A 26,824-nucleotide genomic window follows, 5' to 3' on the forward strand; every position below is an offset into this window, starting at 1 on the left:
TTTGGGGAAAAGTAAAACTAATTTAAACTTTTGCTGTATCTGCTAAAACCCTAACCATCTATTAGATGGTAAGCTTCTTTTGGTAAGCTTTATTGACTTAATTTTAAGTGAACTGTAACTGATGCGTACAATTTTTTATTTGTCTAAATATACTATTGTTACTTTCAGTGTAATAGCTGACAGCCCTAAACAAATAAGGACAACATAGATGCAGATTTTACTTCTTTTATTATATTGCAAACAATAATGACATCCAGGTATAACGTTAACAGTTTGCTGAGTGAAGAGTGAGACCATAGTGGCAAAAACATCATGAGCTCTCCTAGAGGAGCTTGTTGTGCAGTCTGAAGCCCTCAGATGTGGTTCACAGGTAGGTTACAGAGGACATGTGGACTTGAGGCTGGAGGAAACAACCCACAGACAGTCAAAACCTGTCTGTCAGTCCCTTCACACACCAGACCAGCAGCACAGGGATTGCTTGGGACCTGCAAATGGGCAAAGGGGGATTTTCGTGTTCACACTCGAATGCAAGACCAACAGCTGTGTTGTAGCTTTTTCTCCACAAATTCTTACAAAAGAAACAGAACACACATCATCCTGACCTTTGATTTAACACCTTCCTTGAGTAAAACCAAGGAAGAAAAGACATTTCTAAATTTACATTTTATGGTCCGGCATGTCATAGCGTGATCCTAAGGAGACTAGCGTCCTTTTCAAAATTGGTCCCCCAGTGTAGGACCAAGAAGGATGCTGATTTCTCAAGATAAACCAGATTGTACAGACAAAAAATCCGCATTTTTGGCTTAAGCTAGAACATTTAACAGATTGGCATTTTCAATAGCCATGCCAAATTGTAGTACAAAATTAGCAGATTCTCCATCCAACATCATAGGACAGAGAAAACAGCTAGTAGAAAAAAATAAGAACTTTGTGGGGGGGGAGGGGCACACACCAAAGGGAGACATCAGTAATATTCCCTGAAAGAAAGGGTTTCTCCTTTGGGCATCTTAGTCTGCCACAATCCCATTGCATTTACAGGAGGGTGTAAACCTCCAAATAGCATCACACACAACAAACCAGCCTCTCTACAACCAATGAACAGAGCTGTCTGAACTCAACCAAGGACAGATTCAAAACAAGAATAGTTTCTGCTGGTTACACATTTTGGGAAATATGGTCATTTGTTTTCTGGCTGAGAATCGACTGATATCACTTCAATTTGAACTGGCATTTCGAATAGCTAAGTGGACAGGCAAAAGTTCATGTCACCCTTGATTATACTTTCTACTCAAAGAACATTTTCACACTTGGTGAAAAGTTGAGATGTCTGTCTGTCAAATCTAACATTGGCTCTACTTAACACTAAAAGTTGACAAGAGACTATCCATATTTAGTATACCTTTCAAGACTCGAAACAATTGGTGAATTCTTTAAAATGTCAGAAAACACATAATTGCAAATATTATACCTAGTGGACACCCCAGCAAGTTCCCAGTTTTGGTTAAGATATAGTCTACCACAGGAACAAAGAGTAAATAATAATGTTTTACATGTTCACTCTCTGTGAATTAAACCGATGACTTGAAAAAATTTTATTTTGTAATGACTGATGAGCATCTGCAGCTACACATTTACAGTACAAACATGAGTGATGATAAGTTCATCAAACTCTCAGCAAGAAAATAAATTATTCTTATTTCCAACTACTTTAAGTGCATGGAGAAAGTTTATCACCTCCTTATTCAGTCAATCATGAAGTCTCTTGTGAGAAGGATTGAAGATTTAAGCTTTGTTGTTCTGACAGCTCTGCCTCTGGTACAGGTTTACATGCAGCAGTGCTACATAAACAGGTCACATTAGGCTCACAGTAGCTACTAGCAGGAATTTGAGCAGCAGATCACCACATCCAGTACACACAGGAAGAGAAAACTCTGCAAAGAGGCTAAGATGATGATTTAAGCAATGGAATTCTTTATTCGCCAAAAACTGCATTGGAATGAAAAGGCTAATCAGAATTTATAGGTTTATGTATTAAACATCATTAAATTTTATTTGTTCTCTTTGATCATCATCAAAGGGACCAAAGATTAAGTCAAAACAGGGATGTGCAAGATTAATGAATCACATTGCCTGCTACAGTTTAAAGCAAGAAGTTTCTTTTTTGTCCTCCAAAGGGAGTGGAATGGTTTTTTTTCTACAGCATGGACTGGTTTATGTCCAGTCTTTACAAAAACCCTTATGGTTTAGTTACAACTTCACAAAACTTAAGGTGAACATCTGAGGAAAGCTACTCAAAAGAAATCTGTATAAGTGAGGTGGTCTGTGAGGTTTGTTGGTAGACACTTAACGCTCAAGCTTTAGCTTTCTCTTCCATAACTGAACCAATATCTGTAGTCCCCTTTTTACAGTAAGAAGCTCTTTATTACAACCTCTGCAATGGACACCTCCTCTACAGACAAAACAGCATCAACAGATACCGTGCATGTCTGCTGCTAGCGTTTCCTCACTAATCCTACAGTAAATTCACATCCTTTAGTGGGTTAATATAAAACAGCCCAAACTCTTAACCTAAATGTACATTTCTTATTTTCACAGAAAACTTGTTTTTTTGTACTCAAACCATTTTTATTATGGAGAACATTTCACCCCTCAGAAATTAGAGATCTTTGCACATCCAAGATAGGAAACCCAGAAGGCCAACTTTGACTCCTTGTCATGCCTGTTGTCTCTTTAGAAGTTAAATTGAGGTTCATCTTTGTAGCATTCAGAGGTGCCAAGGGACAACTGAGCGTCTTTTGACTTGTGGTCAGGGATCTACAAGTTTACAGAGGGTTGGGTCAGAGAAATGTGACATGCAAGGTCACAGGAATTGTCTTGAGGTGGGAGACTCAACTAAGGTTTTTATTCAAGTGCTAGAGATTAAACAGGTTTAATCCTTAAACTCTGCTCAGATGCTGTGACCCGGGGCACTCACTGACTCGGAAAGTCAAACTTACTTGCTAGGCGTCAGGCGTCTTGTGAAAAGTTCAGTGCGCAAAGCTGCACTGGGCGTCTTTGTGAATATTTAACATTTTAACTTTATATTTTGCAGCAGATTCATTAAATGGGATAATTTATCTAAAGCCTAGTAGTGGTTTAATTACCACCATGACAAGAGTACAAAGCTGTTTTTAAGCCCCTGAGGTCCAAAGGACAACAGTTTGAAACATTCGTATATACAGCCATTAAAATATTACCTAGTTCCACGTGTAAAGAAATGGTATGCACACTTGAGAATGATGTTATAAAGCTACAGATTATTTCAATAACAAAGCCCCACAGACAATTGTATCTTATCGTATCATATATGCTTTTCCTGCCTTATGTCTTGAAAGTTTCACCAAGCTAGGCACCAACAGACTACGACAGTGAAGGAGAGAAATAACAGAAAAAAATCCTAAATAAAAAAATAAACAAAAATAAATCTTACACATAAAGACACTGTCATTTCTTAAATTATCTTTTTTTTTAGTTTTTTTTTAGTGCCCTACATTGTACACCCAATCAAAGCATCTGCCTTCGGTTGGTCGGTAAGGCTGCGTGACAGACGGCTAGCCCCATGTTGAACCTATGGTACTTCTAGACAATGTTATGTAAATTTACAGTATACAATTTTGGATTACCATGCAAGAATACTTTTTGTGTAACATTTATTAGCTCAATCTACATCCAGGAATAATTTACATAGAATGACAAAAGTTAAAGACCAGAGAGCGCAATGGGTAAATAACCATGGTGGTAAGTGCAGCCGGAGGAGATGTGCGGGTGCAGCTTAGGTTAGGTGTGGAGGTGAAGGGGAGAGGTGGGATGAAAGGGAACAAGGGGTGGCAGAAGAGGAAGTGGGCTCCAGAAGAGCGCCTAAGTGGGGTGGCGGTCCAATTCTCCAAGGTCCAGATCAGCGGCACTCCCACACTTTTACTGTTTGATCTACACTGCCAGTGACCACATAGGGAGCAGCCTTGTGGAAATCTGTGGAAGAAAGCAATAAAACAAAAGCTATTTACCAAAGCTATTTAGAGAAATTACTCACCAACAGCCATTTTAAGAACAACCTGATACCAAAATGTGCTCTTAGGAGATGATCAATATCAGAAGAAAATTTAATTTCCAATTTCCCCCATTGATTTCTAACAAAGCCGCTTTGTCTTTTCTGCACCTTTTCAAGAATCAGTCTTCTTTGGATAAAGCAAGATTAATGAGGACTAGATTTCCAACGGCTTGCCCATGAAAAGTTGGCTGAAGAGCTCCTCAAGAGATTTCTTGAGCCTTGATCTGCTGAAAAGAAGCAGATACAGGGAGGGGGGAAGTGGGAAGTCCTGGAGCACTTGTCTACCTCTTAAATCCCAGCTGCCAGCAACCCTCAGGACGCTCAAGACACTGCCAGTGGAGAAGCTAGGCTTCTTTACAATTACTCAACAGTTCTTTAAAGATGATATATGTGTGCCTGCCACAACTATCTAATGAGGGCTATTTATAGAGTTTTTTAAAGAGTCAACTGGGTTATAGAGTGACGGAGTGTTGGGCTACTTACCCAGAGAGGTAACAAAGTGTTCGTGGGCACAAAGGGTTTTCATGCAGCGCTTGTTCTTGTAGTCCCAGATCCTTAAGGTCTTGTCATCAGCACAGGTCACAATAAACTTGCCTCCAGGGTGGAAGAGGATCCCACGCACCCAGTTGTCATGGCCAACCTATGACAAGGCAGATGACATTGCTGCTGCTGCTTCTACCAGTTGAAACCCAGGTCATCTAACTAATGACCTACTAATGCTTTTACTCAGGACATTTTATTTGAAACTACAATCACAAGTTCAAAACATATCATTAAAGGCTATTAGCTTAAGATGGTCCTCACCAGTGTCATAAGGCACATGCCAATGCTAACATCCCACATCTTGATGGTTTTGTCCCGGGAGCCAGACAGCAGGAATGGGCCTGGCTTACCGCTCTTCTTGGTCTGGTTAGGCACAAAGGAGGAAAAAATAAATATCAATAACCTAAAAACTAATACATTTCTACTTTGCGAATAAGATAATACTAATCCTTAACTAAACAAACATCTTTCAGCCAAAATTAATGTTTTTATATCTACTTATTTAAGGGGATTCATGTTTTTAGGAAGCTGTACTGTTGCTTGATTTCAATTCCTGTTTCACTGGGGGGGGGGGGGGGGTAGTTTTTCTCGTCATTTGTCACCAAGGGAAACGAGATATTTGCTTAATTAATCCAGACGCTGTTACATACCACTATAATTAACAGTAATTAAATATGTTGTCCGTTCACTAAACAAATAATATCTCAAGCAAAAAAATAAAAAACTTAAAGAAATAAATTAAAAAAAAAAAAAAAAAAAAAACACAATAAATGACTGTCAGAGCACTATAAATAAAATACCTGGGAGTGACAGTGTTGTACACAGCTGGCAAATTGTTTGAAAGCACATGTACAATTATTTGTAACATTTATCCGTGTGGCTTCAGGTCTGTCGAGCTTTAAATAAGCATGTTGTTTTGTTTCTTCAGTCAAGAAACAAAACACACAGAAAATTGAGCTTCTGCACAAGTGAACAGTGTTTCATCACACACAGGTTAGACTGGGACAACTGCTGTGAGGGTAAATGCTGTTTCAATCTGACAAGGCTACAAAATTGGACACACTTGAGATCACAAGGCATGAGGAGGGTGTCTGGGCTGACTCTAGGCCATGCTAATTGTCTGTCTGTGTGTACACATGCTCTCTTCACTTCTAGCGTACATGTTCACACAGTCTTCAGTCCACTGTTAATCACTGAATAAACATATCCAATCACAAACTTAAGAGATGTAATACATGCGTTACATGCAGGTGTGAGGCTACTGAAAAGCATGATCAAAAATGGTAATACCCTGAAATGGTTTTAAGTATATAATTTAAATGTTCCCATTTTTCAAGCTTGTAACTCCAATTTTGATACATCATTGGTGATTTTGTTTATCACCATGGACAAGGAGTGGCTTAGTTATGATACAGATGAATGCACAGAAAGTTTGTGGATATTTTGCAGCATGCTTTCATGACCAGAACCTAGAATTCAATTTGCATTAATGTGACCTGTGTTTCTGTACAAGTTTAAAGGTTTACTACCCCCGTCATCACTGAGCCTGCAATTATCCCTCCTTTAGGTGATCCAACCAGGATGGAAGTGTTTCTCACAAGCTGAGTTGCCCTATTAGCTCCTGGACCACTCAGGAATGCATAACATTAACCGTATAGCATCAGTACACCAATCCATTAGGGCCCTCAAAATTTATTGGAGAAATTAGCAAAGGCCTGATCATTTCTTTACCTCTGAGCCTGTGGCATCTAGGATAGTGGGGCAGGCACTCTCTGGTGCCCAGGAGATGCACTCCACCACATGTTCATGCTCCCTCAGCTCAGCCTTACACTCTTTTGTGGCCACAACCCACACACGCACTGTCTGGTCATTGGAACAGCTGGCAATCAGTGTGCCATCTTGGTTTGGCCGCACCATACGGACCCATTCCCTGTGTCCTGTGAAGGTCTTCACACAGTAGCTGATAGACAGAAATGCAAATGAGTTAACAAGATGTGATTCATCAAACACAATATTATCCTATAAATAAACAATAGTTTATGGCTGTTTTTGAGATGTGCGTACCCAGTTGCCACCTCCCACATTTTTATGGTTTTGTCCCTTGAGGCAGAAATAATATGATCTCCATTGGGCATGATGGCTACAGATGAAACATTGTGGTCATGTCCTGGAAACAACAAAACATAACACACTAAAACAACAACTCAGTCAAGATCCGAAGAAGACTCGTATATACTTCAGAGTAATGGAAACTCATCCAACATTTGCATCTTATCTGAAATCTATTTAAATAATTTGAAATGGCAACACGTGATGACTTGAACGTTCCCTCAGAATTTCTTCAAAAAAAAAAAAAAAAAAATACGTAGGTTTGGTCATAATTAGCCAATTAAATGACAAGCGTGGCAGCCAATTTGCTGGGGCTTTGTTCCACTGAGAAAAGGAGATGGCCAATTACAGAGACACTGGGCCATATTTAAGCTGCTAAACAGATGAAGACAACATTAAGTATACTCTTACAGGCCAGCTCAACTGTGTGCCTGTGCGCAAACACATGCCATCATGCAAAAATAATGAGTGCCAGCAACACAGAAAAATGTTATCTGGTGCTAAAGAGGATAATTAACCAGCTCTCCAAAGCTGCACTAATCTACTTCACCAGTTGGACCCATGTTTTTATAAGATGGGAAAAGGAAGTAGTGGATAAAAAAAACAAAAAAAACTGAGTAGATGAATGAAAAAAATGGTATAAACAAGGATGGGAGGAGAAGTAGTGGGAACAAATGAAGACAGTGGGCTCTCTTAGAAGGTTTAAGACAGTAATGTCTACATTTAAATGTTTTCTGTCTCTCTGAGGAAATGCAGTGTCTTTTCACATTCAGTAATGGGAAACATGTTCTTGAATGCTGGTCATCAAAATCAGTCAAGCCTTAGGGCAAATGTAGGATATGCTGCTATCATTTAGTTGCCAATGAAATGGTGTTAAAAAGGGGGTGTATGCCAAAGCACTGCTTCAGTGATTAAAAGGCTATGAGTATAATAGATTCTTAGACAAGAAAAAAGAAAACGGATAGGCTTATCAAATTTCTGAGGCATTTTGACTGATTACATTTCATAAACTGTTTCCAAATGCCCGAAAGAGTACACTATGGTGCGATGCAGGGAATACTTTGGATACTAAAACAGACAGAATTGATAATACAGTCCATATGTCAAAGAATGCTGTGAATTGGAGCAGATTGGGACTCATCAGCAGCATCATAGGTGATAATGAAGAGCATCTGTACCACCTGAGCCCTACATACAGTACAGGCTACATTCATACAGAAGTGATGTAGAAACCATAACACAGCATGTTCACGATCAATAACCTACACGGGAGCAGCTTTGTGAGCAAATGTCTGCCAAATAAGTGATCACACAGATCCACTTTTTTAATTCACAGTTTTATCTTTTTACCATGCATGGTCCTGATACACTCAAAGCCTTGGAAATCCCACAGCTTGATAGTCATGTCTGCTGAGCAGGATGCTAGTAGTTTCCCAGTCTGGTCAAATGAGATGTCCTGCACTGAATCTGTGTGGCCTTTCAGTGTGCGTTCAAAGTCTCCTGTCTCGTAGTCCCACACCTGGTGAAGAGAGCACATTCTAGCATTATCTTAAAAGAAATGAACAGATTTTACTGACAATCACCTGACCACTGTTTGTATATCTGTGAAACAAATCTTAATTCATTATGCCATTTGGTTCACACTAAATCCCTTTTTAAGTCCTAGCAAACACCCCAGATCATATCATCTGTAGCCCCATGTCTCTCAGATTCTCAGCTGTGCAGTTACGCAGCCAAAACAAGCAGAGAAGAAAAATATTAAGCAGTAAAGTCCTAACAATTACATATGCAGATGGCACCATTATTAAAAATGTGACACCCCTCACTCACTTCTGCGTATTGAATTACAGAGTACATAGCATATTACTGTAACAACTGGCAGAAATGCATGGGCCAGGATTAAGTTTACAGGCAGGCCTGACAAAAGCAAAGACACAGCTTATTCTGCTCAGTATGGCAGTGTCAGGTGGAGTACAGACAGAATGAGTAAGCAGTAGTAAGCCTGATTTTCTAGCCTGAGAAAGCTTTAGCTTCTCTAGCTTTCAAGCAGACAGATGCTTTAACAGAGAGGACTAAATCCTCCTTGGTTCCGCTGTTGAGGTGGGGGATTTTGGGCAGACGGTGACAGGAGATCCTCCACCCCAAGTCCTTCTGCCCCCCTCCTAAAAAAGGGACCTAGAGACCGTGCAGATGGCTGCAGAGTGCTAATTGCCTAGCGTTTGTCCTGAAGAATATCAATGCAGCAAATGTGTTTGAAGGTACATTGGTTCTAATTAAATATATGAACTTACCAATACTTAGCTGCATTTAAACCAAACAAACACATTGAGGACTTTAGTAACCAGATTACAGTCAAGGTTCTCGGGAAAGCTGATGTCTTAAATGTCAAGTAAATGGGAAAGCTGGTTTCTGAAATCAGGGTAGGAATTAGGGAAACCCGGTTTCCCCAGGTAGATTTCTGTCGGAGAATGCAGAAATCTGTATTCACGTAACCAGATTTCTGATAGGGTTTCTACAAGTGCGCATGTGCATAACAAAAGGAGGTATCATTAACAGGGTAATGCAACCTCATTTTTTAAAACAGGAGCCTAAAGTCAGACAGAAAATTTAACACAAAGTTCCTCATGGAAGTCTAACTAAGTCACTTTCCCACACAGCTTTTTAAATTAAGACCGCTACTGTTGTGGTTCTGCTACCAAGGACAAAAGGTCAAAAAGCAGTGTTGTCTGTCACATATGCAGTTAAAGCCTGTGTGACAGTCTTCCAAAAGTCATAAGTGGAGGAGAAATTAAGTTAATCTTCACTACATTTATGTGGATTTCCTGTAACCAGGTTTAAGTGAAAGCTGATTTCTCTGAGTTACCTAAGTGCATGTAAACACAGTCTTAACTACCTGAAACACATTGCAACAAATGTTTTCAATAGAACTTCTCCAGGGTGTTATTTAAACGCCTTTAAAAAACATTTTATGATGATTAACATAAAAAAATTGAAATAATTGAATGTTTGTCATTCAAAGCCCACTGGTAATACAAAGCCTTTTTGTCTAATTTATGAACCAAGCAATGTGTAAGCTAATACCCAAGCTCTTTGCCTTTTTTAAATGAACCTAACTTGAAATATTTAAATGAATGCCTGCTGTTTAAATACTGTAAGGTTAGAGCTGACCTCAGGGTAACATCTTGATATACAAGATGTGTCATATTAGCAGAGGGAATTAAACAAGGAAAAGGACAAAAAGGATGAGGATCAGATATCAGCTAACCTAAAAAAGCAGTGGTCAGAACAAACATGAGTGATGGAGAAACCAGAATGGTTTAGATACAGAAAAACTCATAAAAAAATACCACAATGCTGAAATACTGCACTAAAGTAACCAAAGCTGCAAGTAATGATTATTTAATATCCATCAATGCTGATCATTTATTAAATGTTTAGTCTATTTAAAATGGCATGTAGGACACATACATCAAAAGATAAATTTAAGCCAAAAGCCAAACCAAAAATTTCCCAGCAAATTTTTAGGTTGTGATCTAGGTTTTGATCTAGCAAATAATTTTTATCAGGCCTTTCAAACACCTAACAAAGTCATGGTTTATTAAATATATAGAATTTTTAAAAATTTGTATCAGAGTTTGCTAAAGCCCCAGCTTCACAGTGCCTGTTGCACAAACAGTTTCAAAGATAACCTACTATCACAATAGACAGAAATTACTGAACTTACTGATGTTTCCTTGAAAGATTATGTTAATTATAATAGCTTAAAAGATGGTAAAATAGTATGTCAATAAACAATTTGTATATTTCTTTAAATGCTTCTGTTCTATACTACTCTAACAAGCACTTCCTGTGGCTTCTGTGTCCTCTATTAATTTTAATTAGCCTGGCAAGATCACTCACTGCACAGCAAGTAAAAGAAATCCATACTACCAAAAAGCACCATCATAAACACAAAGGCTGAATTAATTAATTTAAATCAAATGGCAGTATTCTGATTAGGCACTGGCATAGGGCATAAAGCCGATGAGCTTCTGAGTCTACTTTTCAGTGTCAGGAGCACAAGGTCTACTCCCTCAAGTTAAAAATTTAACCAGGCTGTTCAGGAGGAGAAAAGTAGGACACCGGCGGAGTCAGGCTAGGACAAAATAAGACGATGCAACTAAGAAAGTGATGCAGGAAAGCAAGGCTAAATTTTAGGTTTGGGCCCTAGCTTTTTCTGAGGCATGGAGGGATCTGATGGTGGGTAAACATGGTGGAGCAGCTGATGCTTTAGGTGGAAGATAAATGAGCCATAATGGGGGGCAGGGCTGCAGAGGGAGAGAGGAAGGCATGGAAGGAAGAGGAGAAACTGAGGAAAGGAAGTGAAGCCTGGCCTGAGTGAGTGAGTGAGTGAGTGAGTGAGTGAGTGAGTGAGTGAGTGAGAGAGAGACTGCTGTGTGGGTGTAGCGGAAGAGATGTACATGTGTCTCTTACTGTCTCATGAATAAAATATACAGAACAAATAGCCTAGCAGAGTATTGGCATTGTGCAGTGAGGCAGGGAAAAGACACTGCTGCAAAAATAGAGCAGAGTGTGAAGTTTATATATAGGGTTTTGGGATACATAGATGACAGAGAGATACTTGTGTAATCTAGGGCGTGTCTAGGAAGGGGAATTACAGCAGATGAGGAAATGCTGTCTTGTATGAATTATAATGCCTCATTTGAAAAATTACATTGTCAAAAACATCCTAAAATGTAACAACTTGCAGACCTTCAGTTTTCTGCAAGGCATAGTGTGAAAGCCCTAAAAACTGCTGGAACACCATTTCAAATAAAAGAGATTAAGATTAGTTCCACAACCCCATTCAATCACAACTTCTGCAACAAATCCTTCGATTGCCAAATTGCCATTTCCACCATCACCAGCAACACTGACCTTTATTGTTGCGTCCTCGGAGGCTGATACCATGACACTGAAGACTGGATGGAAGATGACACGGGTGACTGGACTGCGGTGGCCACTCAGAGCGTACCTTTCTGGTGGGCGTGGGATCCACTCTTTCGGGTCACGTTTCTGACTTACGGGTCCACCCAGTGTAATCTCCTCTTTAGCTTCATTCAGTTTGGATTCAAGTTCCATTACCTGTCCAGGGCAAGTACAACTTAACAAAAAGTAACGTATATAGAAATGTGCACATGATCATACCCAGGAGGCACTGCAAAGACTCAAACAAAAGCTTTTAGGTTGTTAAGCTGCTGGGGACTGTGTTTTAAACAAATTATTGAACACTAACTAAAGGTTAATGCTTTCCTTTGTAGAAATGCTTTCAGCACTGCAGCAGATTTAGCAGTAATGTCACAAACCATTCACAAGACTTCATTCCAACAAGTATTCTTTGATGAAGAAAAAGCCCCACAAACCTTCTTTTGTAATCTGATGACTGAGGTCCATTTTTTTTCCAAAAGGCCGGCATACTTCTTATCCAGTTCTTCATTCTGTGGAGAAAGGAAGAAAGCCAATCAATGTTGTGGGCTCAGCATAATCTGTTGGGGTTGTGGGAGGTGAGCCAGCTTGGGGGCTGGGGGGCATGCTAGGGTCTTTGGCTATAGTAAGAAAAAAAAATTAGGGAATTATTTACACACCCCACACATGGCATTGACACAGCCAACCTACTGTACAACACACACACACAGAGACACACACACACACACACACACACACACACACACACACACACACACACACACCCTAATCCTTCTCACACAAACTAATCTCTGGCAGACAAGAAAAGCTTAGGCAGTTTGCAGCCACACACCCGGTCCTGGAGGTAGCGGTCGAAGTTAACTTGGGGCAGTCCTGGCAGACAGAAGCCTAATTCCACATGCAGGTTAATACCATGAGCTGGACACTACTTTTTACATAACAGACATCATTGAGCAGAAAGCCTTTTCCCTACTGCCTAGAAACAAACAAAACATGGCGGGGGGGGGGGTATGTTTCTTCCATTTCTACAAGCAAACAAATTAAAACTGGGGTTTCAACTAAATGTAATTTTGATATGATGCAACAATTACTCAAATGATCGCCTATTTGAGGGTAAAAACATTTTAGTATTTAGTAGTACCACCTTTTTTACTAGTTGTTCAAGCTAAAATGGATCTCTTATGCTTCTCAAATAAGAACATTTACAGTTTTTCTAGGTCTTACAATAGAATAAATTTAATATCTTAGGATGTTCTTGCAATGTTACAATGGATTGAACAAAAGACATATTGACATCACCTGGAGGTTTAGGATACTTAATTTGTGACATTTTACATAGTAAATGATTAATTCACCAATTGAGAAAATACAGAGAAAACTAACTTAAAAATAATAATTATTTTAAATAGCTCTTCAAAAAAAGCTATTCAATTATTCCCCCATATTGGTCAGCCCTTATCTCATGTTTATTCATATGAAAAAAAGGAAAATAGCAAAACATCACTTATTAAAAGTCATAATCATCTTAAACCATTAATCAAAAATGTGATTAGTGGCTTCAAAACTGTCAGGATTTTTTTCCATCAATTAAATGTTATTTATTTCATTTAGCTAAAGTCTATCTATATCCTGTAGTTTATTTAACTCATATTACAAATATTAACAATAGCAAACTCTCAAATGAAATGTTTTAAACTACTATGGACTATTACCTTTTTTGTAAATGTAGTTAAAATGCAATTAGATTAAAATGGTTTTCCCCTGTGTAGTCCTTTCACAGAAACACACATCCCATCCATTTCTGATGCCAACGCATGTATATCCATGCCTCAAGGCTGTTATTAACTATCAAAGCATCAAAAACCCACACTGACAGACTGTCACAAGCATCAGTGAGGGGGAAAATTAGCATTGCACTCCAATTTCACAGCTAGCTCCTCAGCCTCGGCGGGAAACAAAAGCAGATGGCATAGAGGTGTGGAGCACTGTAGGCAACACCAACTCCTATATTTAACACATCTCAATGACAAGAGGTGATTCCTCAGCTCAACATGAGAAGCATAATAAGACAAAGACATGAAGTGAGACACTGTAGGCAGAATAAACAGAGAGAAACTGTAGAGAACACAGTTTGGACAAGTCTGCCATCATCTAAACTCCCTGCATGTGCCTAGAGACCTATTACAGCAACACGCACACACAGGCACACACACAAAACAACAAGTGCCAGACCTCACTGCAGCCTGACAGTTTTTCTACTGAGGATAATATGCATGTACATAATTATTGCACGTGAAGGTGTGTACATTCACGCAGAATAAAATTTGGACATGACTATTAGTTATCCCATTTATGAAAACCTGGTACTGGAAACTCCCTGTCATAGCACTAATTTCCAAACCTGATACTCTGATACTCACTAAAAAATAAAAATAAATAAAAATAAATTTTTCACTCTGAACCATAATGACTACATTTAAATAGATTTCTTTTAAAGCGATAAAAATACAATTTGGTTTAAATTTGGCTGTTTAGCATAGTGCTGCTAACATATGGCTGTGCACTCAGCATTGTTTAAAATACATTGTTTTCATATTGGACTACTTTTACTTTTCTACTTCACTAGGATACAATGAGAAATTTGCTTTCTCAGGAAATCAGGGAGCAGTGTATACATGTCCTTAAGAAACCTTGTTTTTTTTCTAACACTATCGGATTCACTTTGGTCTGACCAACTACAGTAGCTCTATTGACCTGTGCTCCAGGCTCTGCCCTTTTCTTATTATCATGGCAGACCGCCCCCTCCTAACGCATTCGTGCTTTCTTCTAAAGTGCAATTATAAGCTCCCCCAGTGTATCTTAGGCAGCTGTAAACCTGCTTAACAGTACACAGGTGACCCGTAAACATATTTCGCTGGGTTAGTCCATCGCAAGAACTAAGGTTTATGTGTTTTTCGGTGAATGGTAATAACACCTGTTCCCTTGGCTACCTTGTATTTGCTTACCGATTTAGCAAAACCAGGCTAACATGTCATGTTGAGCCAACAACATTTGCTAGTAATAGCATGATAGCTAATACTACAACAACAAAAAGGTCTAGCTAACATGTTACAGCAAGCTGCCTTTAGTGACAGCGGTAGGGTTGGAATAAACCCCACAGCCATCGCTTCACCTAATAGGTTAATGTGTTATTACGAGCCTTTATGTGGTAATTTCACAGTGACCAACTTTTTGTGAGCTAAGTTAGGTCTACAGCCAAACCCCAGCCAAAGGATTGGAGCCAAAGATTAAAGACTCTGCAAAGTAAATGACCTCATATTACACTCCTACAGGGGGTGGTCCAGGCCTCTGGTCGAGTGATGGGCCTGGCAGTCTTAGGTGAACGAGCTTTCTGGCTAAACATTTCAAATTTAAGTGATGTGCAGAAGGCAAACATTATGGATACATCTTACGAGGGTGTTTTTTGGTTCAACTTTGGAAAAGATGCGAAAAACTAGCATCCTTATGAAACAAGGGCGAATGTTATGACCTTTTTTTTTAGGTCCATTCACATTATCCCGTGAATTCAGTGTCGCCACAGTGGATCATGGTCAGCATGTTGATTTGGCACAGTTTTTACGCCAGATGCACGTCCTGACACAACCTCACCAATTTATACAGGGCTTGGAACGACACTGCACAGCTGGGGATGGGAAGGGGCTGTTAGGAGTTCAGTGTCTTGCCCAGAGATACTTCGATCGAACCAATGACCCTGTCGTCCGTGGACGACTGCCTTACCAACTGAGCTACAGCCGCCCCACTGAAGCTTATGACCTTTGCTTACTACAAAAAACCGACCCTATGCCGCCCACAGAGGCCCAGGGCTGGCTTTGCTGCTGCAGCCAGTGGCAAACAGAATGTTGGCAGGGCACAGAGACATGCAGCAGATCAGCAGCCCAACCAGCAGGCCAAGTCTGATAAACCCAGACCGTGGAGCACTCATTCGCTGAAGTAGTAGCTTGAAACTGTCCGACCCTGGCGATGGCAAAAACAAACGGGCATCCTAGCCTCACCCTCTCACCTTCCCCCCACCTATGAAGGGAAGAAAAGTGAAATCACAGCTCCTTTGAGTTTTTCCAGATGTCCTCTTTTAGTCTCAATCTCGTCAAGCTCAGGGAGGGAAGACTCAGGAACCAATAGCACAGTGTCACCAAGTATTTCAAGACACACAACCAGCGTCACAAAGCACTCCCCAGTGTTACCAAGTCACTCCAACAGTTATGAGTTTGAAAAGTAAAATAAAAGGTGTATTTCTTCAGGCAGGCACAGAGCTGAGGGCAGAGTGCAAAAACCCAAAATTGTCACGTTCCTCTGTTCCCAGCAGAGGGAGTTCAGACGGGGGACTTGAACTTCGGAAAAGAGGTGACGTCATCCAGGTGTGACATCGGCCCAGTTTCTGCTAAAGTAAAAGAGTGGCACACATGCGCAGTCCAACCCTGGGCGTTGACCACAACATTTCAAGGTTACAGACTACAATTACAACAATCAATCTCTCTGACACATACTTTCACATCACTATTTATCACAGACAACATCTGGAGGTTTGCATATTGAGGCACAGCATTCGAGTATCAGACCATCCCATTTGGCTTGTCACTAACTCCAAGGGTGTTAAGCAAGTGTGTGGAGGCAGTTCTGTCTCTGCTGAGACACAGCGATGTATTTAATATTTTCCTACATAGACGATTGTTTAATATGCTCCCATTCAATCAGAGATTGCAACACAGTAATAACTTATCTCAGCAACCTCATATATCTCATGGTGCCAGTCATATCTGTAGTGCATTTGGGATTCTGTTGATGAGGGATTTTCAACGCTGGGTTGCGACATTGCAACAATGGTGGGGTGCGATACTGATGGGCAAGGCAGTGAATGGCGTATGGTCCCTTAGGATGGTTCCTGTAGCTATAGCATTCCCATGGTGGAGCATCCTACTGAATGCTTTACCACCTCTCAGCTTGATTCCCCGACACTAGCCAGAGTGAGGGAGCAGGGCCTGTAACTAATTTTAATGGCACAGGACCTCCTTTCTCAGGCTTGTGGGGGGAATCTTTCAACCTTATCCAGAAAAGGTGGCTCTCTGGGCCTGGCACATGAATGGTGGAACCTGAATGCACCCGGCCTGGTCATTGACACTATTCAAAATGCTAGAGCTGCCTCCACCCGATCCCCTTGCAGTGGTAAATGGCAGGTTTTTGAAGACTGATGTGGTGCCAGGAACACCATTCCTTTTGAATGTTTGGTGGTGGATGTGCTGAGCTTCCTTCGGGAGTTGTTGGAGAAGGGCAAGGCTTTTTCCACAATTAAGGTCTATTTGGCAGCAATCTCTGCTTCTCATGTGGGTTTTGGTGACAAACCAGCCAGAGAGGATCCCCTGGTGTGTTTTTTTCTGAAAGGTGCTCGCCTTAAGCTACTAGTTTCTAGGCTGCTTGGAGCTCGGAGCTGCGTGTCATTGGAGTTCCTGTAGTTGGTTACGCTGAGGTAAATTCCCAACATTACAAGAAATCTGCGTATACATGCAGCACAAATGTAACCGGATTTCTCCTCCACCTCTGACTTATTTTGCAAGCCTGGAGCAGATTTCAGCTGTATAGAGATGAAAAATGCTGGTGTCTGTCTTTTCTTTCTCTGTGTGTGTGTGTCGCAGCACAGGGGGAAAAGAAAGGAAAGACACATGCGGATGATCCATAAGTCTGAATGGTAAAAATCCATGGCGGAAAGTGACTTTTTTAGACTTCTATGAGGCACTTTGTGGTAATTACATTTCTGTCGGACTTGGCCCCATTAACAATCTCTCCTTTCATTCATTGTTTCACTCAGCTGCATGCAGCTTATTGTCTGCACCCTTTGGATACATACGTGCAGTTAGAGAAAGACGATTAGACACCTGGTTATGCGTATACGTAGCAGAGAAATCGACATTTTCAGACAGAAATCTACCTGAGGAAACCAAATTTTCCTAATCTCCAAACCCAATTTCAGAAACTAGCTTTACCATTTACTTAAGTCCATTTAAACCCCCTAAATATTGTCGCTGAACAGTATACATTCCTAAATACAAGTGCAGTGGAATGATGATGCTAAAAAAAAACAATGAAAACCTTTAGTTGGCTAAATATAAAGGTCTATCATGGACAGAGCATGTAATTTAGAAACCATATGGGAAAAAGCATTATGGCAATACATTTAAAAAAAAAAAAAAAACCCTCCTCCAGAGACATCACCGAAGGAGCTCTGGAAAAGCAGGTTGACTATGATTACAAACTCCATAGTTTGAGCGTATGAACAAGAGGACATAATTTGAACTAAAGGTTCGTCTAATTGATGTCATCTAGAGTCATTTTTCAGCTAGAAGTAAAGAGATATTTTTATGTATGGAAGTCAGAGCTAATAGCAAAAAAACAAAAACAAAAAACAAAAAAAACAAAAGTAAAGCCATCCTTTAAGATTAATTTTATTCGATGATTTATTTTTCCAATACATTATAATCAAAGGGCAAAAATGTAACAGATGTCTAATGATTTGAGACAAATGTGAGCTGCATTTAACAAGGGACCTTTAAAACTATTTTTATTTGTAGAGCCTGGGAAAAAAAGTTTTTAGACCTTATGTCTACTCCTGGCTAATGTTTCATCACTTAAAAGGTATTTCAATGTGATTTACAAGTCTATGTCTAAATAAATAAATAATTTCATATTACAGAGTGGTATTGTAAATTCAATATTTACAAGTAGATAAAAGCTTTTATCACAATAAATTAGCAGGAGCATGTAGCATAGACCCCCTAATCAGACAGAAAACCATAATTGGGTGCAGGTGCTACCAGTCACACCTGGGAACATGTTGAATCAAATGAGAAATAATACGGAAATCAAGGCATATTGTTTGTATAAATTGGTCTGATTGGCTCTGCGGATGTGTGTGTCCACCCTTAATCTACTCACATTATCTAATTCCGCCTCCTTCTTGAAAGTGGAATATGCCTCTTCATATCCATTGGAACGTAGATAATCGGCTATCGCTCGATTTCTGAAAAAGACAAAGAGGACCTGTAATTAGTTCTCCTGATTAGCAGACAAGATAGTGGTTAAAGTGCCGAAAGAAATGACATAAGCACTGGAGGTGTATTCAGCTCTGTAAAACAAAGACAGAAAATGAACATGTTCAGGAAATGTGTTAGACAAAGATGTAAATTTTACACACTGTTCACACATCCAGACTGTCTTATCAAGCTTCTAGATATATAATAATAATAATGCTTAGTACATAAAATACGTAAAATACAGAGCTCTACTGATAACGATGAAGAGTGCTGCTTCTCTGTCTCTCTCACACACACACACACACCTCTGCCCATTTGGCACAATTTGAGAACACATCTGCCTGGCTTCTATAATGAGCTCTTGTTGCTCTGGGCAAATAATGGGAAGGGATGACTCCCCATGGTGTAGATATGGGGAAAATGAGAGTCAGTAATTCTACGTAATTCGAGAGAGAGAGACAGACAGATCATTCAGATCTACAATAACCCCTGAAATTAATAAGATTCTGGTTAGTGATATTTGTTACTCTAGTAACACATCTTCAGACATAGGTTTGCAGACAAACCCAAGCAAATATCACAGAACAGCAGACCTTTCAGAAAGCAGACATAAAGATGATGTCCAGAGAGGGCAAACAATAGATTTGACAGGCAGAGCAGAAAGCAAGGCAACTAGACACTACCATAATGCTTGTTTTTTGTTTACAGTAGATTTGTCAGTAGATAGTATATGCATTTTTATAATTCTACTACTTAAAATAAAGTAAATCAATACTATCATTTTATATCCGTCTTTTTGTTGATCCTCCCATAAAGTTTTTTGGGGGTGAGGTTGTAGTTGCTGACCGTGCTGATTTGAACTAAAAAAATATAAAACACCTCTCAAAATAATGTAATCCAGAACCCAAACGTTTTTACCTTCAAGGAGAACTACGATAATTTGACCCAGTTTACGAGTAGCATTTGGTCTGATAAAAATGTAAATAAAACATAAAACAAAAAACAACAACAGTTTACATTTTCTAAATTCGAGCCTTCCTCTGTTTGCGCAAAGGAAACCTAACCATTAATGCCTAGAGAAGCCAGACAAGCTGTCCGGCAGCAATACTTTGAGGTGCCAATATAAGGGGGGAGGGTTGTACAATCTGTCATCCCAGCCTGTACCCCCTGCACCCTCTCAGTCAGTGTTGAACACTTAATGCCCTGTCTCCCTCTGCCCACCTGAATCCCCATGACAACAGGAGCAGACCTTATAACAGCTCAAGGGTAACAGGAGGTCATGTACTCTTCTGACAGCTGGCCACAAGTCTACTAAACTAGCAGGGATGTCTGAGGTGTGCTAGCATGTCTAAGAAAATGTGCAAGCAGTAAGAATAAGTAAAGCACAAAGAAGCTATGATTTGGCATGGGTGCATCAAAATTGTGTGTGTGAGCAGGTGTTTTATTAGATTACCAGAATATAAGGAAGGCAACCTGGCTCCCATTAATGGCTACATCCGCCAAAATTTTAATTATCAACACTAAAATTATGATTGTAAATTAAGCAGATGCCTAAATCTCTTATAACTTGAGGGCATCCAGATTTGTGAGGCCAAACTAGAGAATATTCAGCTTCTCTTTGTTGTTTAGGGCTCTACATCCATCAACTCCAACACTACAACCACTGGCATGTAAAGTGAATTAATGTGATGAACTTAAAAAATGACACCCATCAAGAATACCTAGGAAGCCTTTGGTCCTGGCATCCATGTGGGTATTATTTTTAGTGGACCCCAATTCCCCCAACTCATTATTCCTCACTCCTCAACGCCCGCTCGTGCAGGAAATAGTTCTAAGCCCTTCTTCTCAGTGCCATGACACAACCGCTGATGGTCAACCATCTTGTAACATGGGGCTGGTAGCGTGTGTCCTTCAGCCTAGGTTTTGTGGCGTGTTCACCACCATCAGCACTAGTGAGACGCACTCAGGTGGCTTTTTAAGCTAATTCAGCCTATTGAATTGGTGGTAGTCCCCTTAGTGAGAGACCACTGTGACTAATGCAAAAGCAATAATGTATCAAAAGAGACCACAATATTAACAGTGCCAGTACAACTTGTACTGTTTTTTCTTATTAGACATATGCATGATTAGAACTAGTTATAAACAGTATGTGGTGAGCAAGAATAGTATAAAAAGTAAAGCACTTTTGTTTACAGTTCCCAGGTCTTTGGCTTTCTCTTCCTCTCATACAAGTGCAGAGTGTGAAACACTGCATGCTCGTGAAACTGTTATCTATTCACTTAGACAAAATTTCATTCTGAGGAGCAAGGATGGAAGTTTAAGAAGCAGTGTTTAAGGACAGATTAGCGAGGATTCACAAATGCGTAATTCAAGGAAATATTTCACTGGAAAGACACACCTCTTTATTGGAAACCTGTTGATTGGATGTCTTGATCCCAGATAACAAAGACTGTTTTAAAGGCCAAGAGTCCATGCTTTAATGTATCAGAGCTTATTTTGGCAGCAGAGGGGACCTAAAAATTATTAGGTATATGATTTATGTTATTTGGGAGTCTGGTGGCTCAGTGGTAGAGCATTGGATTGGAACACACCCTCCACCAGAAGCGGCTCCGCCCAGAAAAATGGAAGGGTTTGGGCAGGACGGACATCCATCGTAAAAACTCATGCCAAATCAATGTGGGGAACATGTTCTGCTGTGGCGAACTCTGAGGGGAATTTAAGGTTATTGCTCATCTTGAGTGTCTTTGGTTTTGGTATTTTTTTTATAGATCTAACAATGAACAAAATCATGGCTAATATTTACACAGGAAAACATTTTTTGTTTATGAATGACTACTGTTCCAAAAGTGTACCTAAGCACCAGTGGCCCATATGGTCAGAATGGATATCTGTCAATGAGCCTCAGTAAAGAAACACACATCGACAAAGGCTCCACCACTACCCTGACTTCAATTTTACCATGGATGTGCCAAACAAAATAAAATATACATAAACAAGCAGTTTTCAAAGTGTAGAGTACCCACTACATTAGGAAAAGAGAAATAAAAGTGGAGAATGTGTACCAATGTCGACAGGAGAGCAAACTGGCTGGTCTCCATGGTTACTAGCAGCCCACAGCCAGATGACGTGATGGGGAGATAGTGAGAAAGAGGGGAGGGAAACTATGTGGATGAAGAGAAAAGGTATAAAAGGGAAAAAGAACAATACAGAGCCTGAAAGCCTGTATTGTAGCTATACGCAGTTACGGTATTCTGTAGGAGAACTGAAAATCCTGCTACTAATCAACACTGCAACATCATCCTGCATAGAAATGCCGCTACTTTATCAGCCTTTGTGAGAGCTGCATGGGTTAAATAAGTACTGAGGTCAATAAGACCTCTGAAGCACAGCTCCTAGCTCACATACTGTAAGATGCTTATAGAGTGAGACCACCAGACCGATGGGGATGAAACAAGAAAGAGATGGATGACTTCAGATCTTATGAGAAGAGTGGTGAGTCAGACATCCAGCATGTTATTTGGGGGCCTGGTGGCTCAGTGGTAGAGCACTGGGTTGGGACACACACTCACCAACAGAGGTTGTGCCGGTGTATGCTGCCCGAAGTGCTTATCAGTGCGCAAACAGCAGATGACCCCAAACCAGTCTTTAGTTCAAAGTACACCATAAACAGCTTCACATTTATTTTATCAGCATCTGCATATCATTACTGTATTAACAAGCAATGACAGTGCTAAATCCACAACCTCATTCTTTCATATTCTTTCATATAACCACTGAATACAGAACAGCTGATAACTTCGAGGAGAACATGTGGCCACAAAGCAATCCCCAAAAATCATGCCATTTTTAGTATCAAAACATTAGTGACTAGAAAAGTACATAATGATACTTTTACTCAAGTAGATCCAAGTTAGTGTAGAAAAATAATAATAGCATTAAAGTATTATTTAATTCTAAAGAAAAATCTTCTATCGATTGATAGATTGATAAGAACCTTTATCCATACATCCATTTACTCACTTTTCCTCCTTACAATTTGGGACAGAGCAGCGTGCTAAACGCATGGTCTTACACACGTAATACGGACACTGTACTAGGGAGCTCACAGGATGAAGTCCGAATAACGTCAGGAGCATCTCACATACCCTCCCTCCGTACAAAATCAGGAGAATGTCAGGATTCCAGTACATGTGGGAAAGGGCCTTTAGTCAGTCTAATCCAACATTCCAATAGTAAATCCACCTCAATGTGAAAACTGTTTGTAACCGAGTGTAAAAACAACAAGGTGCTGAAATAAAACTAATCATAAAGAGAGCAATATGAAGTTTTCTTTTTGTTAAAATGCACGTTATACAACAGGTTTTAGAAAAAGTATTGTTCAGAAACCAGTTTTTGAAAATACTGGTATGAAAATTAGAAATTTTCTACCCCTACACACATTTGCAACATTTCAGGTAAACACATCCAGCAGGCTGTTCCTCATCCGCTTCTTTAAACCAATTAATTTATTTATTTATTATATAAATTTATTAATTTTTTTTATCCTTTCAGCTCATCCCCTGAAAATAATTGATATGGGACAATGAATCCAGAACACAGACACAATTATCATACCAGTCCCTCTGTCAATTCTAAGGCAAAAATCTGATCAGTCATGCTGACAGACCCCCTGAAGATGCACCTGGCCATGTTCAATACATTGAGCACCAATGAGACTCCGGGAGAGAACATGCAACACAAAGTGTCTGCATGTGCAATTCCTCCTTCAGGAGGCACTCCTGATATCTGGACACTTAAGTAATTGAAATACTGCATTTTGGGACACAGAATAAATGCAAGTAGTGCAATTAAAGACTAAAGCACTGTAGTAAAGGCTGTAGTTTCCTCAAATCCGGTCAGTTATGCACAGAATCAGTAACTCAAGCCACTATAGTGCTTTTCTACCTATTGTTACTCAAAACTCTTTACACTGCTTCTCATTTGCCCATTCGCACTCAACAACACACACACACGATTTTGAAAAGAAGCACCAAACCAATTCCAATGTCTTCATTTGCTTACATTGCTACTTGACTAAAGAATTTTCAGTTTTTTCGTGTGCTAATGCAAAATGTTACAGTACCTTAAAATATCCCTAATAGACAGAGCAAAAAAATGTTTATGAATGTTGTCATTACTTTTAAATAAGACTATTACTACAGATTTATTTTAATGAGGTAAAGGGTTTTTATTTTATTGGGGAGATGCATCATCTCTTCTGGAAAAATTATAAAACTGATTTCTGTTTTATCACCTTCTGATTTTAACATTACTTGCTGCATATTCCCTCCCCTTTCATTCAATCTGGTCTCAATTTAGAACATTGGTGACCACTACATACCAGCTACATACTACAACACCTTTGTCCAAAGTCTGAAATGGAGGCTTGGAACACAATGGAGGTAATGGTTGAGCTAATTCTGTTTATTTGCATGTTTGTCCAGGAAACTTACTTTTCAGTCCATAAACCAATCAAAAACTCTAAAACAAATTTGTGTCATAGCTTTGACAGAGTGCCTTCATACTTCAAGTCTTTGTTGTTTAAGTCATCTTGATGTCCTTTCAGTGGCATTTAATCTGTTATGTAATCACATTAAGAGCCTGCAGACAAAGGATCAAAATTATACAATCTACCAACTTGTAGCCTAAGGTATGAACAGGACTAAAGGGGTTCTCTTTGTAAAGCAAAGAGAAAGTACAAAAGCAAACGCTCCATCCGCACACTAGTGCCTTTAGGTCTTTTAGAAGAGCAGACAGTTTGTGTTCTTTATCTATTTTTAGTATATGCCAGCAGTGATAAATCCCCCGACCCTAGAATGAAACACAAATGTGCTTTCATTGGCTGTGCTCATAAAAACAGAGTTGTTGTGAAGATGATACGCAATAACAGCATCTGACTGTAGTGCTGACAAACAGCAGCAGTGTGAGGGACAAAGAATATTGTTCTTTTTAGACAACGTTGATCCCCATTGACTTAATAAAATTGCTATGTCATCTTTCCTGTCAAAGAGCAGGTCTGTGACTGTGTTTACGTGCACTAAGTGACCAGGTTGGGGATATGGAATTTACATGCACTTAATAAACCAGGTTACTAGAAGTCTGCATATTCGTGCAGCAGAGCAGTAAAACTGATTTCTCCTCCACCTCTGGCTTACTTTTAAAGAATGTCCCAAATTCTCACTGTAAAGTAAAGAAATGCTCTTTTTTCTATGAAGACAGAGAGACAGCTGCAAGGGGAGAGACTGGTGTTCCACAACCCCCTGCCCCAATTTCAGAAACCAGCTTTTCTATTTACATGACAGGTTACCCTAAAGCCAACTGACTATCCAAGTTCATATAAAGACAAAAACTAAGATGAAACTCCCTCTCTAATTGTATTTTAAGATTTATGATCTTAAACTTTTTTTACTACAATAGGACCAAAATCTATGTTTGTTCACTGTTGCTAAAAAAAAGATGGGTGTGACAAAGAAAATTACATAACAAATAACCAGTGACTGTTCCCATTACCCCCTCTGTTACATTGCCTGATTACAAAATGACTGCAGATTTCCAAGCTTTCCTCCCAAAGTGATGCTGTCAGTTACAAATCAAGATCTTAAGGCTACTTTATTGCAGACAAAAGCAATGAGAGCACCAATTGATTGAAGTGACATCTCTAACCAGTAGGGTACAACAGATACATGAATATAACTCAGGAGGTCGCAGTTTCCTGTAAGCTGTGGGAGGAGAGACTCGTGCAAGAGAGGAGAAACGAGGGGTCTAGAAGAAGCTAAGCAGTGTCAGCATTCCAATGGGCTTCACCATACCAACCAACCCCTCTCACACTGCTTAAAAAACACAAAAATATTGGTAGGAATGTTAAGAGCCTCGTCATGTGAGTGTTGACAAAATTAATATCAACATGGTCAATTTCACAGTCAAGTTATAAGGTCAAATATCAGATTCTTTTAAAAATATGTGCTAAATATTTCTTTCAACATTTGTTATGTGAAGGGAAATTCATAAAGACTAAAGTGCTTGTAAGATCATCTCATCTCCTCCTCACGACCTTCTATCTCATATCGAGCTGCGTTAACTCTTTAGCCCCTGCTGCAGGGCTTAATTACCCACAAACTTAACTGGGCTAAACTACAATTCCCCCATAATCACTGTCACCATTTCCACTTATACAGTACATACACTACACAGAACTTGTACAGGTACTTCTTATTCTAGTGCATGTGCCGGATGACTTGTAGGCCACACAGTTTCCTGTGGTCACAATACAAACTGTATGAAAAGCATCAGTCCTTCAAACGCAGTACACCATTCTGGACCTTGTTTTCTTTTACCTTGCATGTATTTTAGGGCAAAGGTTGAGACATAAAGCTTCCCCTAAGGTAACAAAAAAGCAAACTTTGAATTTTAAATGCTATTGGGGTGAGCAGTCTAAGCAGAGAATCAATAAACGTGTCCTGAAAAACAACCGGGATACTCAGAATCCTTCAACCAGTCATTGATTACTTATGAGATCAGAAGAACAGAAAAAAAAAACAACAACAAAATTTAACCAATTGCCCAAGTCAATACACTCTGTTGCCTGGAATCTAATGTTCTCTACTGTCAGAAAAAGGACAATAATAATGGGTGTAATTGTTTTTAAGTACTGAAAATGCCTGATTTGGAATATAAAAATGTGTTTCAGCTCAAACTCAAGGAACTAGCCAGGTCACCAAGTAACCATTGATTAGGTCTTTTATTTTTTACCAGGTCCTTTTGTCGTAGCACACTTTTAGGGTATCTAATTCAGATGACCACAACAGTAGCTGTAAGTGGCAACCTAAAGGTTCAAACATGCTGGGATACTGTTCAAATTCAAATTAAACATCATTATCACAAAACATGTTATGGTATACAGTCTAAGATGCCAACCACCATCTGCAAAGCCCTCAGCACATGTCCAGCAAGGAATGTTAGTTGTATATTATTCCTTATCTCACTCCACTATTAACAAAGG

At 39.6% G+C, this 26,824-nt stretch overlaps 1 protein-coding gene across 2 annotated transcripts in view; it reads right to left on the minus strand.

Moving 5' to 3' along the window:
- Positions 1 to 211: 211 nt before the first annotated feature.
- LOC137128699 (lissencephaly-1 homolog) overlaps positions 212 to 26,824 on the minus strand; it is a 36,085-nt gene continuing 9,472 nt past the window's right edge. For both annotated transcript variants that reach the window (XM_067507134.1, XM_067507135.1), the window contains exons 3-11: positions 18,689 to 18,773; positions 12,142 to 12,216; positions 11,657 to 11,863; positions 8,090 to 8,258; positions 6,695 to 6,797; positions 6,362 to 6,590; positions 4,892 to 4,993; positions 4,571 to 4,727; positions 212 to 4,008 (exon numbers count right to left, since the gene is read on the minus strand). In XM_067507134.1, the coding sequence (XP_067363235.1) occupies positions 3,935 to 4,008; positions 4,571 to 4,727; positions 4,892 to 4,993; positions 6,362 to 6,590; positions 6,695 to 6,797; positions 8,090 to 8,258; positions 11,657 to 11,863; positions 12,142 to 12,216; positions 18,689 to 18,773 (1,201 nt within the window). In that variant the 3' untranslated portion in view covers positions 212 to 3,934. The remainder of the gene's footprint in view (positions 4,009 to 4,570; positions 4,728 to 4,891; positions 4,994 to 6,361; positions 6,591 to 6,694; positions 6,798 to 8,089; positions 8,259 to 11,656; positions 11,864 to 12,141; positions 12,217 to 18,688; positions 18,774 to 26,824) is intronic.

This window comes from Channa argus, chromosome 6 (assembly GCF_033026475.1).
Source record: "Channa argus isolate prfri chromosome 6, Channa argus male v1.0, whole genome shotgun sequence".
Taxonomy (NCBI): Eukaryota; Metazoa; Chordata; class Actinopteri; order Anabantiformes; family Channidae; genus Channa; species Channa argus.